The sequence below is a fragment of the Kluyveromyces marxianus genome, chromosome 2 (assembly GCF_001417885.1).
Source record: "Kluyveromyces marxianus DMKU3-1042 DNA, complete genome, chromosome 2".
NCBI classification, from domain to species: Eukaryota; Fungi; Ascomycota; class Saccharomycetes; order Saccharomycetales; family Saccharomycetaceae; genus Kluyveromyces; species Kluyveromyces marxianus.
In genome coordinates this window covers 943,789-957,529 of record NC_036026.1, presented here as the reverse complement: position 1 = coordinate 957,529, position 13,741 = coordinate 943,789, and the positions used below count along the sequence as shown (strand labels likewise).

General features: G+C 38.0%; 5 protein-coding genes across 5 annotated transcripts; 3 read left to right on the top strand and 2 right to left on the bottom strand.

The window, feature by feature from the left end:
• Positions 1–781: 781 nt before the first annotated feature.
• On the bottom strand, positions 782–1,606 carry POM33 (nucleoporin POM33; the record flags this gene model as incomplete). The annotated part of the gene is made up of 1 exon (XM_022818077.1): positions 782–1,606. One exon carries the CDS (start codon positions 1,604–1,606, stop codon positions 782–784), a length of 825 nt encoding a protein of 274 aa, XP_022674780.1.
• Positions 1,607–7,146: 5,540 nt separating this feature from the next.
• Positions 7,147–8,808, top strand: KLMA_20456 (uncharacterized protein; the record flags this gene model as incomplete). The annotated part of the gene is made up of 1 exon (XM_022818076.1): positions 7,147–8,808. The coding sequence occupies one exon, from the start codon at positions 7,147–7,149 to the stop codon at positions 8,806–8,808; it is 1,662 nt and encodes a 553-aa protein (XP_022674779.1).
• A 619-nt stretch (positions 8,809–9,427) lies between these two features.
• HIF1 (Hif1p) lies at positions 9,428–10,510 on the bottom strand (the record flags this gene model as incomplete). The annotated part of the gene is made up of 1 exon (XM_022818075.1): positions 9,428–10,510. The coding sequence occupies one exon, from the start codon at positions 10,508–10,510 to the stop codon at positions 9,428–9,430; it is 1,083 nt and encodes a 360-aa protein (XP_022674778.1).
• A 441-nt stretch (positions 10,511–10,951) lies between these two features.
• On the top strand, positions 10,952–12,148 carry TRP4 (anthranilate phosphoribosyltransferase; the record flags this gene model as incomplete). Its single annotated transcript, XM_022818073.1, has 1 exon — positions 10,952–12,148. One exon carries the CDS (start codon positions 10,952–10,954, stop codon positions 12,146–12,148), a length of 1,197 nt encoding a protein of 398 aa, XP_022674777.1.
• A 240-nt stretch (positions 12,149–12,388) lies between these two features.
• Positions 12,389–13,588, top strand: EFM2 (S-adenosylmethionine-dependent methyltransferase; the record flags this gene model as incomplete). Its single annotated transcript, XM_022818072.1, has 1 exon — positions 12,389–13,588. The coding sequence occupies one exon, from the start codon at positions 12,389–12,391 to the stop codon at positions 13,586–13,588; it is 1,200 nt and encodes a 399-aa protein (XP_022674776.1).
• Between the last annotated feature and the right edge of the window lie 153 nt (positions 13,589–13,741).

The window sequence follows — 13,741 nt, the reverse complement described above, 5'->3', positions numbered from 1 at the left end:
TCTGACTAACGATCCTAAACTAGCTAGCGCGTCGACTTTCTTACTCTAAAAGCTAAAATACCTATAAAAAAAACCTACAATTGAATACAATTGGCCCAATATTTCCTATACATGTAAAACTTTTAGCTCTTTACGTTCGAGTTGCCACCGAACTCGCCGCTTTATATATGATTCTCGCTCGTCCATCTATAGATTTTTTTTTCCCTCTTTTCAACGTTCTGTTTCGAGCGAAAATTTTTGTAGGGGCGTTTACTTCTAGAAAATTCTATAGATCTGAACAGATACACTTCTAGCGGCAAAAAAACGCAATTGAGTTTTTCTTACGAGCATCTGAGTAATTGTAAGCAGTTGGCTGAACGAATGGATTAGCAGATATGACGAAACGACAAGAATGACGAAATTGAATTATACAGCAAGTATATGGCAATCTTGACTGACACTTAGAATATGGTAAGGGCCAGAAAAGGAAGCGCTATTAATGCCTAGAAAGGACAAATGCCAACAAGGCGAATTCTTTCGGACAAATTATGTCATTAGCGCCATTAGTTACTATATGTGTTAAATGGTCGCTATAATTACTGCGTTTGGTAAAACACATGCTTTTGATATAGATTGATCGTATTTTTAAGAAGTAGAAGAATGAGCAGAGCAGAGGGTGGTTACAAAATGTGTAGATAGTTTAGATACTAGTGCTTGCTTGCATGAAGCAGATGTTGATACAGTAGGATATCGATCCAGATAATTTATGGGCGCGAATGCTGCTAGCGCCGCTTAGCGCCGCTTAAGTGGATTTCTTTTCTTGGACAGGAGCAGTGGATGTAGCAGTAACAAAATAGCGTCTAATGAACAGCTTGATGCTAGTGTATCTGGACTTAACCGTAGGTGGGACGGAAGGATGAGCGATTAATCCATCCAGGCGAACCTCTAACTTGGCGACGGCTCTCTTCATATGAGCAGAGCATTGACATTTAAAGCCGACGAATAGGAAGATGGCAGCCAATGTGATGAGAGACCGGGACCTGAAAGTCAATAATCTAAGTATGTTGTAGAAGAGACAGAGTATTTCCGAGTTGCAGATTGCATTTAGGGAGTTCTCGTGGTTTTGGGTTACCAAAGAGTCGATGAACTTAAGGTATGGATGACTCTTGACATCGTTCACTAACAACACATTGGATGCAAAATCGTTCACTGTGTATGTTAACACATGAAATAGGGAAATGATGAAAAAAGGCACGGTGGCAACTGCGATTCTTGGCGATAATACCAACCAAGTAGTAGAAAGTAGTAGGTAAAGTACGTTCTCATCACGGAATAAGAGACGTAATTGGATTGCGTCGTCGGCCTGCTTCTCTGATTTGGTCGCTTCGGTTTTTTTCTTGAAGTATTTGCCGTAAGATTGGTACACTAACACCCCAAATGACTCAAGGGCTCCAACAAAGATGAGCCTATACCACACTTCAGTAAGTGACGTAACTCTGAAAGAGAGCCAGTAGAAGGTTGAACTTAATACTACCAAAAAATGTCCCAAAAACCATGTGAACTTCGTAGTTTTCGCAAGGGCCAAAAACCTGCTAGTAGGAGTGCTTGATCCAACGTTTGAACTCATTATTGATATCTGACAATCTTATTGGGTTGCTCCTGTAAGGTTCTCGACGTTAAATTATGGATGGATATATCGGTTTTGAAATGAAACAATACAGTTACTGCTGCGTGGTACCAACCGATTAGAGGGAAAGAATGCACAGCTACTTCTATACTTAATAATTAGGGTCCTTTAAACCTTTTCCTTAAATGAAAGAATTACAAGCAAAGCTAGTATTTCTTCTGGTATATTAACAAAAATAAAAAACAACACAAAATTTTATGAAATTATTGACCAACAAAGTGTTTTTTTAGAGTCGATTTGCGTACAAAAGATATCGCCAATATCTTTTCGTTCCAAACTAACTGAAAAAATGTGTTTTCGGGCTTATGTTACATGTATTATTTAATTATTATTTTTTTTAAAATTGTAAATGTTAGAAATTTGCTGATATTGCAACATTCTAAAAGTCACGAAATCCATTTTAACGGTGTTTTCTATTCTATGATGATACATGCATTGATAACGTCAGCAAAGGAGCCGTTGACATGAAATCTCTGTATTACACACTAATTTGTCTGTACATTTTATAATAATTATCTTGGTAATATCCTATGAACATGAAAGCGATCAAGCGCAAAGTATATAGGGGAAACTGATTTTGGTAATACGACAGTAAAAACCTCAGTATCATGACAAGTATGAAGTTTAAAAGGGACAATTCTTTCAGTTAAAGAAAATTTCCCCTTCTTGAAGGTAAAGTGAGGGAAAATCTTTATATCTATCTTTAGAATATCTTTTAAACAGCTTGGGCATTATGCCGTGCGGCTTTAAAGTCTGTATTTTTTGACATGGCTAGACCACATAATTTGGGTTTCAAAAAATTTAAAGAAAACGTTCATCAGCGACTATTTTCCAGTCTTCATATCAGACAAGGTGTTGGACCTCACACCATTCTAAAGAACGGTAGTTGAAGGAGAAATAATCAAATTATCTAGATGAAATGGACAAAATTTTAAGCGGAGGTGGGTGGTCCTTTCTTAAGTAGTATTTTTAGAATATAGGCAAGTTGTTTTACAAACGGTAGTAACAATGGAAACTTTTAATGTCACATTTAGTTTGCGGTGCAACACCGAAATTTATGTACCTGATATTGAGCATTTATGGTAAGTACTTCACGTAAGGTGAAATTTCTACTATCAGCGTCGGAGGTAATGGTCGTTTGTTTGGCATACCTTTTAAAAATGAAATTAGGGAATCTTACCTATATATCAAAAATGTGCTTATTGGATGTAGAGTAAAGAGGAAGACAATCAATTGGCAGTTAACTTACTTGCCTTTCAAACCCACTCATTGTTATCCGCCACCTCAAAAGGCTGTTGTAGCTAATTTCTTTGAAACCGTTACCAAAATTTGTTACCCTCAAAAGAAAAGGACCCAATTTTAGTTTTTTGCCTGTAAAAACTAACTTTTAAAATCAAATTGAGGAAAAGATCCTTATTCACTACGCAATGATGACACTCGGGAATATCTGCATATACGGTTGGTAAGTCTTTAACTGATGTAGAAGCACACTCCGCATATAGTAGTAGTTCTATGCGTCTTTTCCGTCTTTTTTTCACCAAGCGATCTTAGTGGCTGGTTAACGGATGATATTTCTTTTTTACCGAAGAAAGAGTTTGTGCCCGTAGAAAACTTCGTATCTGAAGATATTCTCGCATTTTTATAAGGCATCATGCATAAAAGATCTCACGGTGCATAAATGTGGATGGGTGATTTCTTAGGTAACTCACTAGCTTTAACCACGTTCATGCACTATATTTTTTCTTTCTATCTTTTTTTGTTTTTTTTTTTTTTCCCAGTGGTAATTGACTACTGTTGGTTTTTAAAGGAGATGCAGGTCCGTAATTGTAATACCGTAGTTTTTGTGAAAGCAATATCTATAGAATAACGGAATTTATCTTTGGTTACTTTGTGAGATCTTGCAGGAAATTTACAATGCATTGGAATCATTTCCCTCTTTAGCCACGTTGACTGGTAAAACCGTAGCAAAAATGTAAACCACGTAGGTTGAACTTTTCCTACTTCATTGGAAACGGTTCAAAAATTGGCTGCGCAGCAGTTAAAGATGTTGTTCAAAACAGTTCCTTACATTAAGTAAAACTTTTCGTAGTGGATATTGTTGTCGGTTATAAACAGATAATAATAACGTATAAAATAAACAGGATGCTATTATGAGCTTCCAGTGATGTTAAGTTCTCGAAGACAAAAGTGTAGTGAATACGTATTTTTCATGTTCCCTGCATTCCATTCTTTTGCTTCTTCCCATAAAGAACGTTCTTTTCCTCTTCGAAGAAATGTCCTTAACAGAAACCCTTGCACCGATATGTGTGTATACAATAATATTTAGTAATTATAGCTATGTCATATATACGAGGTGTATCCATACCTATGTTTATAATATATATATATATACTAGCTCCACAGCATATTTTCATAACGAAAGGTATCATACGTTATTCCAGTTTCTGACGCATTTCACTTGTTTGATAGCTTAGTTGAAGGCGAACTAAGGTAAGAGGATAGGTTTAGCACTGTCAGCTTAACTGAAGAAAGATAATCCTTTCACATCTTTTGCAGGCACCTAACGAAATAGCTGAAGATAATTAGCACGCGTTTTGCTACTGTATACTAATAAGAACACCCCACTATTTGATTTGACTGGAGCTTCTTTTTTATTTGTGGGTGTTCCTTTTGTTTTGAATTAAAGGACCCATCATAATAAAGTAGTTTTCCATACATTTGAAAACCTTAATTTCATCGGTGCATCTTCTCGAAACAAATAACGTTTTGAACTTGAAACATCTTAAATTGTTAACAAGGGTGAACTTACTGAAATAAGTGACACGTTTCAAAGGGAAGATTACTCACTTTGGTTCATCTACAGACTCATTCTATCGTAAGTTACTGGACGGCGCTTACTAAAATTTAAAGGTCATTACACCAGATAGCTTGCTTTTCGAGAAACATACGTTTCTTTTCTAAACGCAAGTAATTCTCCATTTCGTTCCTTGCATATTGGTTGCGATCCTGAACGCCCACGCCAACGGCTTCTGCATTCTAAATATAGCGGAAGATTCGTCTACAGAAAGTGGAGTAGAAATCTTCTGCATACTGTAGGCACAAAAAATAGTACGACACATCTTCCCATTAAAACCGCATTGATTCAAACGTCAACCTCAAGAGCGGTCGATACTCGAAAATATTGTATTTGACAGTTCTGTGCCTGAATTCTTGTGCTAAGTGTTCTGAGAAATCTTATCACAATATCTACTACAAGAATTTCAGTGCAAATCAGGGTTGCACTTTCCTCATAAATACTACGAGAGTTTCTGTGCTTCTGAAAAAGTAGCGGAAAAGGAAAATCCACACAAAACCCCATAGGAGAAAGTGGTTTGATACAACTTCAGTTTCAGTGGAAGAGCTAAGGAAGCGGAAATTTCTACTAAAAGAACCAGAAGTTCGTGCGATTCGGAAGCACGCTTAGAATAACCGTTTATCTTATTTCTGCTTAGGTCATTTTCCAACTGCGACTAAAAAAGGACGCACCGATTTCGCTTAAAGAACGCTAGTATCATCCGTACGCTCCTTTTACACAATCCTTTCCTGAACTTCTGCAGTAGAGCTCTACCATTGTTTTATCTTTTTTCTTCTTGTTGTGTTCTTGCTCTTCGTCTCGGACCATAATAAGAAAAGATATACAAGAACCTTCTTACACATCATTACGCAAAGCCACTTTCTTACGTGGTGAATTTTGAACCGGGTGGACACGGATCAAAAGGCTAGAAAAATATTTCTCTTTGGTATCCCCCACTTAGTCGTTCCGTTACTCGTCGACTTCCGCATATTTTGCAGGTAAAGCAAATAACACGCGCTAACAGAGGAGAGTTATAAACCCGCTTAAGCGAAAAACTAACTCCACGCTATATTTGATAGTTTGTCATCTCGTAGTGTGATAGTTTTAGTTATTTCAATTACTTCAGTCTCATAAAACAAGCGAAGGTAAAGGAGAACCCCACATTCTTGCTAGTTCTGTACTGTAACACTCAAGGTTCTAGACGATACTAACCGTTGTTCCTGCTTATTAAGACTAGTGCCCTTGTTCAAGGTCAGAACGTGCAAAGAATTCTATTTCCTATCGTTGTTTCTTTTTTACATTCGACCGTATTCTTTGCGTCCTTCCTTGCGATCTACATTTCTGGGATTGACGTTCTCCATTGATTTGTGAGGAACCTGAAAAAAAAGTTTTTTTTTTTTCTGTATCTATCCTAAGATAGAAAAGGAATAGGCTTGGTGACTGTGGAAGACCTGAAGCTTCGGAGTCGCAAGAAGTTAATACACACAGGGCCAGATAATCTTACTGACCACTATCTACAATACTGGGCTGGAGAGGGTGTTCGAGAGCTAACACGAGAAATTGTAAGACGTAAGACCTCTCTTTCAGTTCCGAAAATTGAAATTTGCGTGTGCTGTTCTCTAAGGGGCCTACTTTGTTTTCTAAGAGTTTTACATTCCGCAGAAGGAAAAAAAAATTCAAACAGGATAACAATAAACAAAGGGTTGAGTTCAAGGAAAGAATACCCTTGAGAGTCAGGAACTGCTGTGGCATTGTATTGTGAGACCCAAAATATACTCAAATAAGTATTAGTGAACCTCTTCTCTATTACGTTCCTTGAAACTGTTCTCTCCTTTCTTTACTGGTTTATTGCGTGATTCATTTGTTCCAGGCAACAAATTACAATCATTAAAGACCGAATTTCGAAACGTACAGACATATCCGTAGAAGCGGTTGCATTCTTTTTTTCTCTTTGTTTTTTGATCCGTTCCATACAGGATACTTGATCTCGCCGAAGGCTCACGAAAAGAGAAAACGAAAAAACATATTTCAATTCTGTTTATTAAAGTCTCCAAGATATTAGATCCTCGAATCAAAATTTAACATATCAGTTAACTTTCTTGAACTGCGGTTCCATTGTCTTCATACTAAAGTGGTGTTCTGTTTGAAAATTGAGCATATTTTACAGAAGGAAAAAGTTAACAATCAAGAGAGTATCAAAAAAAAAAAAAAGGTACGAGCCATCTGACGATCAGTGAAATACAGTACTTGCTCATCCATTGTTTGTATCCCTATTGTATCTTTTTGCACTAACAATTCGGGTTCAGCATTAACAAGTATCCATATCAATTAACAGAGAGCTCAACTTATCAACGGAAATCGAGAAGATCTGCTCTCCGAACAATTGATATTTACTTATAGAGAGTTGTACTGAATTGCACTAGCATACACTCGCTTTGTATCATCTTCTGTGGCCAACAAAAAGTCTATCGAAGAAAAACTTGAACGAGATCAGTATCAATTTCCTCTCTTATTTGCCCCATTCCATTACTTCCAAAGTTTTTATCAGCCATTGATAGTACCCTAATTATATTACGACTTAGGGCATCATTGAGTGTAAACAATAACTATTGATAGGAAAGAACCATAGTAGATTTGTTGTAACAGCATGTGGAAAGACTCCAAGACTAGATCAGGCAAGAAGGAAAACACAGCTAATATTTCTTCAGTCCTGCAAGAGGAAGATAAAAATTTGGAGTCGAAAAGTGATATAGAAACCAAAAGCACTGTGGGTTCATCATCTACCGAAAACAATAATAAAGACTCGAATATGCTGAATTCAAAAACAAATCAGAAGAAAGATACACAGACAGTACCGACAGGATCTCCAACTGTAGCGAAGACCATCAAGGGATTGTGGTCCGCAGAAGAAGATAGGATGCTGTTAAGTCTGATAGAAGTGTATGGGGCTTCGCGGTGGGTAGAAATATCACACCAACTGAAAACCCGTACTGCTAAACAATGCCGTGAAAGATATCATCAAAACCTGCGGCCGAATTTAAACAAAACACCAATTTCAAGGGAGGAGGGCGAAGCTATTAAAAGCTTGGTAACAAAACATGGATTTCGCTGGACACTGATAGCTAAGCTGCTGAATACCAATAGAAGCGATAATTCAATAAAAAATTGGTGGAAAACCAATGTGAAAAAGAGACAACGTAACGTTTTCCGCGATTCTAATCCTTCAAGAGGTATGATGAAGGAAGCTGAAATGATGGCTGGTCCAGATGTAAATCAGAATCATCGTAGCCATCACAATCGTAACCAACAAAATCCACATCCAAATGATCTTTATTCATCATCAGATTCTCTTTCTCCAAGATCAGACAGTTCATACATATCAGATTCAACCATTACCCATAGAAACCATCCCCAACACTTGGATCACTACGAGAACAATAGACACATTTTGCATTCCCATTCATCAAGTACCCAATTACTACCGATGGGATCCTCATTTATTACACCTGTACCAAAGACATACCAGCAACAATATCAAGGACACAATTATCAAACTAATGGTATTTCATTGCAGCCTTATGTTTCTTCGTATGCCCCATATTCAACTGGATCTCGAGTTCCAATTAACATGTACCCAACGTTAATGAGCGTGCCGAATACCCACATTATCAGAGCTGATACTAAAGGAAACAGTGTTTCTGTAAACAGTAATGAGAATATCGACCCACAGAATGCTGATTCACAACGCCAAAAACAACAGCATTCTCAAGATAACCCTGCTTATAATGAAATCACGCCCATGAACTCATACATGGGATCAATTCTACAACATAATACTATGCAACCACCACCGTCGCACGGTATAATCGCTGGAACTGGTTCATTACCAATTCGTCAAGAAGAAGCGGTTCCATCACAACATTTGATAATACAGCCTTTGAATATTCCAACTCAGCAAAATCCGGTAGCGATTCATCAACGCAATACCTCAGGCGCACAAAATCAACTTGGTACTGTCGCACTTTTGTCTCCTTATCGAAACACTTCCTCGGATAATAATGCAACCTATATACCCCAGGCGTCGCAGTTACCACCGCTTTCAACCAAAAGCCCGGAAGGTACACCGTTAACACGCCCGAAAGTATACGATAATAACGAAAATCCAAACTCGACACCACAAGGTAATAATATTGAGACTAGCATAAAAAATTCCTCTTCGAATAAGTTGCCATCATTCGAAGAGTTAACTCAAAAAATGAAATTGAACAATCAAAAGTATATGGTTTCAGGAGATAAAAGTAACCAATAGTCATCTCTCATATGTAACTAAATATGGTCATAAAACATGTAGTTTATATTTCTTACGGTTACATAGTACCATGAACTGACAAGGCCTTGGTGTCATAATGAATTAGACCATGAATATGTATATATATTTTGAAATTATACCAAAAGTGATGGGATTAGGCTCTGCCGATCAAAGGTGATTGCAAGTTTTATTGCCGTTACCTATCCTGTAATATTACCACCCACTAATTTAGAGCAATTGAAGCCTCCGGGTATCATAGTTGACTTCGCACTAGTTCAACGAGTATCTTTTCCACGAGATCTCTTCGTTTTAAAAATAAAATCGTATTTGACAAATTTCTTCACTTCTTATTTGCTGATATATTAAATATTAGGTTTACCGTCATGGTATTTTTCTTCTGATCTTCGTAGAACGCCTCATAAAGCAATGTGTAAATTTTGTGCCCTTTTTGGTCGGCAGTTCCAGAATCTTTTTCGAAGAAAGCATCGAAGAACGTTGAGTAACGGCTTTTTCTTGATATGACATATAAAGAAATGAAAAAAAAAAAGAAGTTGTGAGGGACACTAGGATTTTTATAAACTTGAAATTACAGATGCTACGTTGCAGTTTTTAAAAGAGTTTACTTTTTAGCCTGCTTGTTTCTGTCAGCATCTGATTTGTCACTGTTTGCCTTTCGTTTCTTCACAATCTTAGAAGTCAAGTCGTTTACGGGGGCATCTTTTGATGAACTTGACGCAGTTACCGAATGAATCGTGGACAATAAGTCGTTTTTCAAGGTTTGCATTTGAGCCTCCGAATCTTCTAGGTCTTTTAGCTTAGCCTGCAATTCTTTCAACAAGTCCTTCTGGTCGTCATTCTCCTTGTCAACTGTTTCACATCTTTTCTTAAGAAGTTCAATACATTTAACTAGGTTAGCTTTACACTTTTCGAAGTTTTCGGGATCAAACTCATACGCCAATGAAATTTTGTAGTGAGATTCAATGATTGATCTATCAGTGGGATCTTTAGATTCGTGTAATTCCTTTCTAAGCTTCAAGCACTGTTCGAAATCTTGACTAGCTTGCTGGAAGTTTTCATTTTCAAGTGACACTTCTCCTAGCAAGTCATAACAATCGGCCAATTTCAACTTAGTGTCGTCATCTGGGTTATTGTTTAAATTGATTTCATAGAAGGATCTAGCGAGTTCAAGAATCTCCCAAGCATTTTCAAAATCATCTTTTTCTTCTCCATGACAGTGGCCTTGACAATTGGCATGATCGTGCTGCTCCTCTTCATCCTCTCCCTCCTCTTCTCCTTGTGCTTTTTGCTCCACTTCTTTTCCCTCTTCCGCTTCCTCTTCCTCTTCCTCTTCCTCTTCCTCTTCCTCTTCTTCTTCCTCTTCTTCCTCTTCCTCTGCTTCTTCCTCTTCTTCCTCTTCTTCACCAAGCATTACTAAACCAGGTCCACTAGAGCCTTCTTCTGCCTCCTCTTCTAAATTGCCTTGCTTCGTAACCCCAGATCCCATACCAAACACGTCTGATTTGCTCAATGCTAACTGATACAAAGCCTTACCGTACAAAAACAAATAATCTGGGTTGGGACTATCATTCTCTGCATCGTGCAACTCATTAACTTCCGCATAAGCATCGACTGCTAGCTCGAAATTCTCACTTGCATACTGTTTGGAACCCTCGGTTAGTAATTCTTGTATTTTGTCAGTCATTCTCAAACGTGGTATCTTTCTTAAGTACTTTGATAGCAGTGCCACGAATTACCCCTTCAAATTCAAGCTTCACTTCTCTCAGTTCAAACAATAGATGCTTCTTTTCAATGACGCGAAAGAATATATCATATATACATTGCGATCCCATCGCATTTTGTTAATCAAGAAGAGACTTTAATTTTCCCATCAGATAATACCAATCACGTGACCCATTTTATAAACTTTCACATCTCTAAAAACTGTAGGAAAAAAAAATACGAGGTTACCCTTCTTCCTTCTCTTTGACAAGTAGAGCTCTGGTGCAGGGTAACAGAAAATTTATATTGTAATTACAAAATTTCTGGTGCACGTGATTAAGTTGAAGGTATGATTATTCTTCTGCTGGTGTATCTGTGTCTGCATTAGCAGTATGAATCATCACGTCCATTCATCATTACAATTATGCTGTTCCCACAAATCAACCTTTGGGCAAAAGATGATTCATGTATACAAACTACACAGCATCCATTGTCGAATCAAGCAGTAAATCAACCAATGAAGCTTGCTGACTGTACTAAAAAGCTTTTACAGCAACCACCGGTCTTAACGCCAGGTGAATTGCACGATGCTATCGTTTACACTATAGAGGCACTTTCAAAGGACTCGAGTGAAAATACCATGGTTCCCATTGCATGTTTCTTCACAGCGCTCAGGGCCACAGGGCTTGATCACAAGGCAGAATACATTGCATCCGCTGCATCGGCAGTTCTTCAGTTCTCGTCTGTCGTCGATTCTTCACAATTGTTAAAAGCATCAACTAATGATGAGATATCCATCATAGATATCGTCGGAACGGGCGGGGACGGCCAGAATACGTTCAACGTATCCACCTCGTCTGCCATTGTGGCTTCTGGTATTCCTGGGATCAAGGTGTGCAAGCATGGTGGGAAAGCGTCGACGTCGAACTCCGGCGCTGGTGACTTGATTAACGTTTTAGGATGCGACTCATCAAAAGTTACTGCATCGACACTGCCCCAAATTTGGAACGATAACTCGTTTACCTTCTTGTTGGCTCCATACTTTCACGACGGTATGAAACATGTAGCGTTGCTACGGAAATTGATGGGGATTCCTACCATTTTCAACGTCTTAGGACCGCTCTTACATCCAGTGTCTCATGTGCAGAAACGCGTCCTTGGCGTTTTCTCTAAACAACTAGCTCCAGAATACGCAAAGGCTGCAAAGATTATCTATCCATCTAGCGAAACTTTTGTTGTATTCGGAGAAGTTGGGCTTGATGAAGTGTCGCCCATTGGCGATACTCTTGTCTGGCATGTCAAGCCAAGTGAAGAGGAAATCGAAGTTTTCCGCGTGAATCCATCTGATTTCGGACTACAGGAACATCCTCTCTCGGAGTGTCCATCGCTGGGACCTCACAAAAATGCAGATATTCTCTACCAACAGATACTAGCGGGTAAATTCAAGAAAGGTGATAATTCTATCTACGATTATATTCTGCTCAACACTGCGCTGTTGTACTGTTTAAGTAGCGGCACCAAAGATTGGAAATCAGGTGTCCAAGCGGCTGAACAAAGTATCCACTCAGGAGCAGCAAAGAGATCACTAGACCATTTTGTTCAGTCTGTGGCTGCTTTATAACTTTTCCGTATATCCTATTATGGTTTTCTCATGTATGCATATATGTACATATATATATATATATGCAGTAGAACTTGAGTTTACTAGCATCAAATTCTTTATTCTATTGAAAAGAAAGATCAATTCAAAATATTTTCGTCTATAGAGAAAATAAGTTAGGATCAATAAAGCTATGCGAAGCGTTTTTGACCAAGTGTCTGTATTTTATTGGTGACGACCAAAAGGTATATCAGCGTAGTAATGGTCGACCTTTTCGATCCATTGGATTTCATTAGTACAGATCACAATCGTAGGCCATCACACGATATTCTAGACGATGCCCAACAGATACAAGAACATTTGAACCACGAAGCAAACACCGATGCGACAAGTCTTAAAGAGAGTGATAATGATTATGATGATATTCCAATACAACCTATGGACCTTCCATACATTCAATATGCATCTTCCACGGTTATACTGACAGTACTAAAGCTATTACAACCAGAAATACAGGTTAACTTTAAATCTACACACCTCAACCCAAGCGATTCATGGGAGAAAGTCTGTAAAGAAAAGGATATAACAGAAAATATGATGCAAGAAACATTAAATTATTTTCTTCAATGGGGCAACCAACATCTTCAGTCGTACTCCCAGATTTGCTCTAAGATACCTTCGCTTCTTTACAGTAGATCTTTTGATTTCGAAATGCTGAATTATTTTACCTCCATTATATCAAAGTACGATTCTCATCCGGATGATGAAATAGTATCGCAAATTTTACAGCATGCAAGTCTACGGATTTCTGAACGTTGTGGGAGGACGGCTCAACCCTCTATGACCAGAGTTTTTTTAATTGATGGACTCGACACCGAGATAAAATTGCATGAACCAGCCTTGACTTCGGATAACTTGGGTTTGAAGACATGGGGATCATCCCTTGTTTTATCTAAAAAGATCATAAATATCCCAACTGCTAAGAGAGTTCTTGAACTAGGTTCAGGAACTGGGCTTGTGGGTATAACATATGCCCTTTCTCATAAGAATTCCACCATTTTTCTTACTGATCTTCCTGAAATTGTTCCAAATCTACAAAAAAATATAGAGTTAAACAAACTAAATGATGTGCATGGAAAAGTTTTAGATTGGACTGATCCTTCTTCATTTACACAAGAGTTTGGGACTGAGCCATTTGATGTAATATTAATCGCGGATCCAATTTATTCCCCGCAACATCCTACCTGGGTAGTTAATATGATTGACAAATTCCTTTCAGAGTGTGGCAAGGCTTACCTAGAGATCCCAATTAGACCCAAATATGAAGCTGAGCGTCTCTTGTTATGGAGATTACTAGAGGAACGAAATTTGGCTGTAGTTAAAGAAATTCATGATGAGGGTAAAGACGATTGGGGAAATGTTGAATATTTGTATAAAGAGATAATACGTGTAACTAAGTAGCACTAATTGAACTACATTACTTAATTCTACAGAGTGGTATAAACGCACATCAGTATCAGAACGGACTGCCTCTTTAAATGACGTTGAACTATATTCAATTCGAAGTCCGGGTAAAGAAACGCGTTGTTTTACACAAAGGCGATATTTATTAAC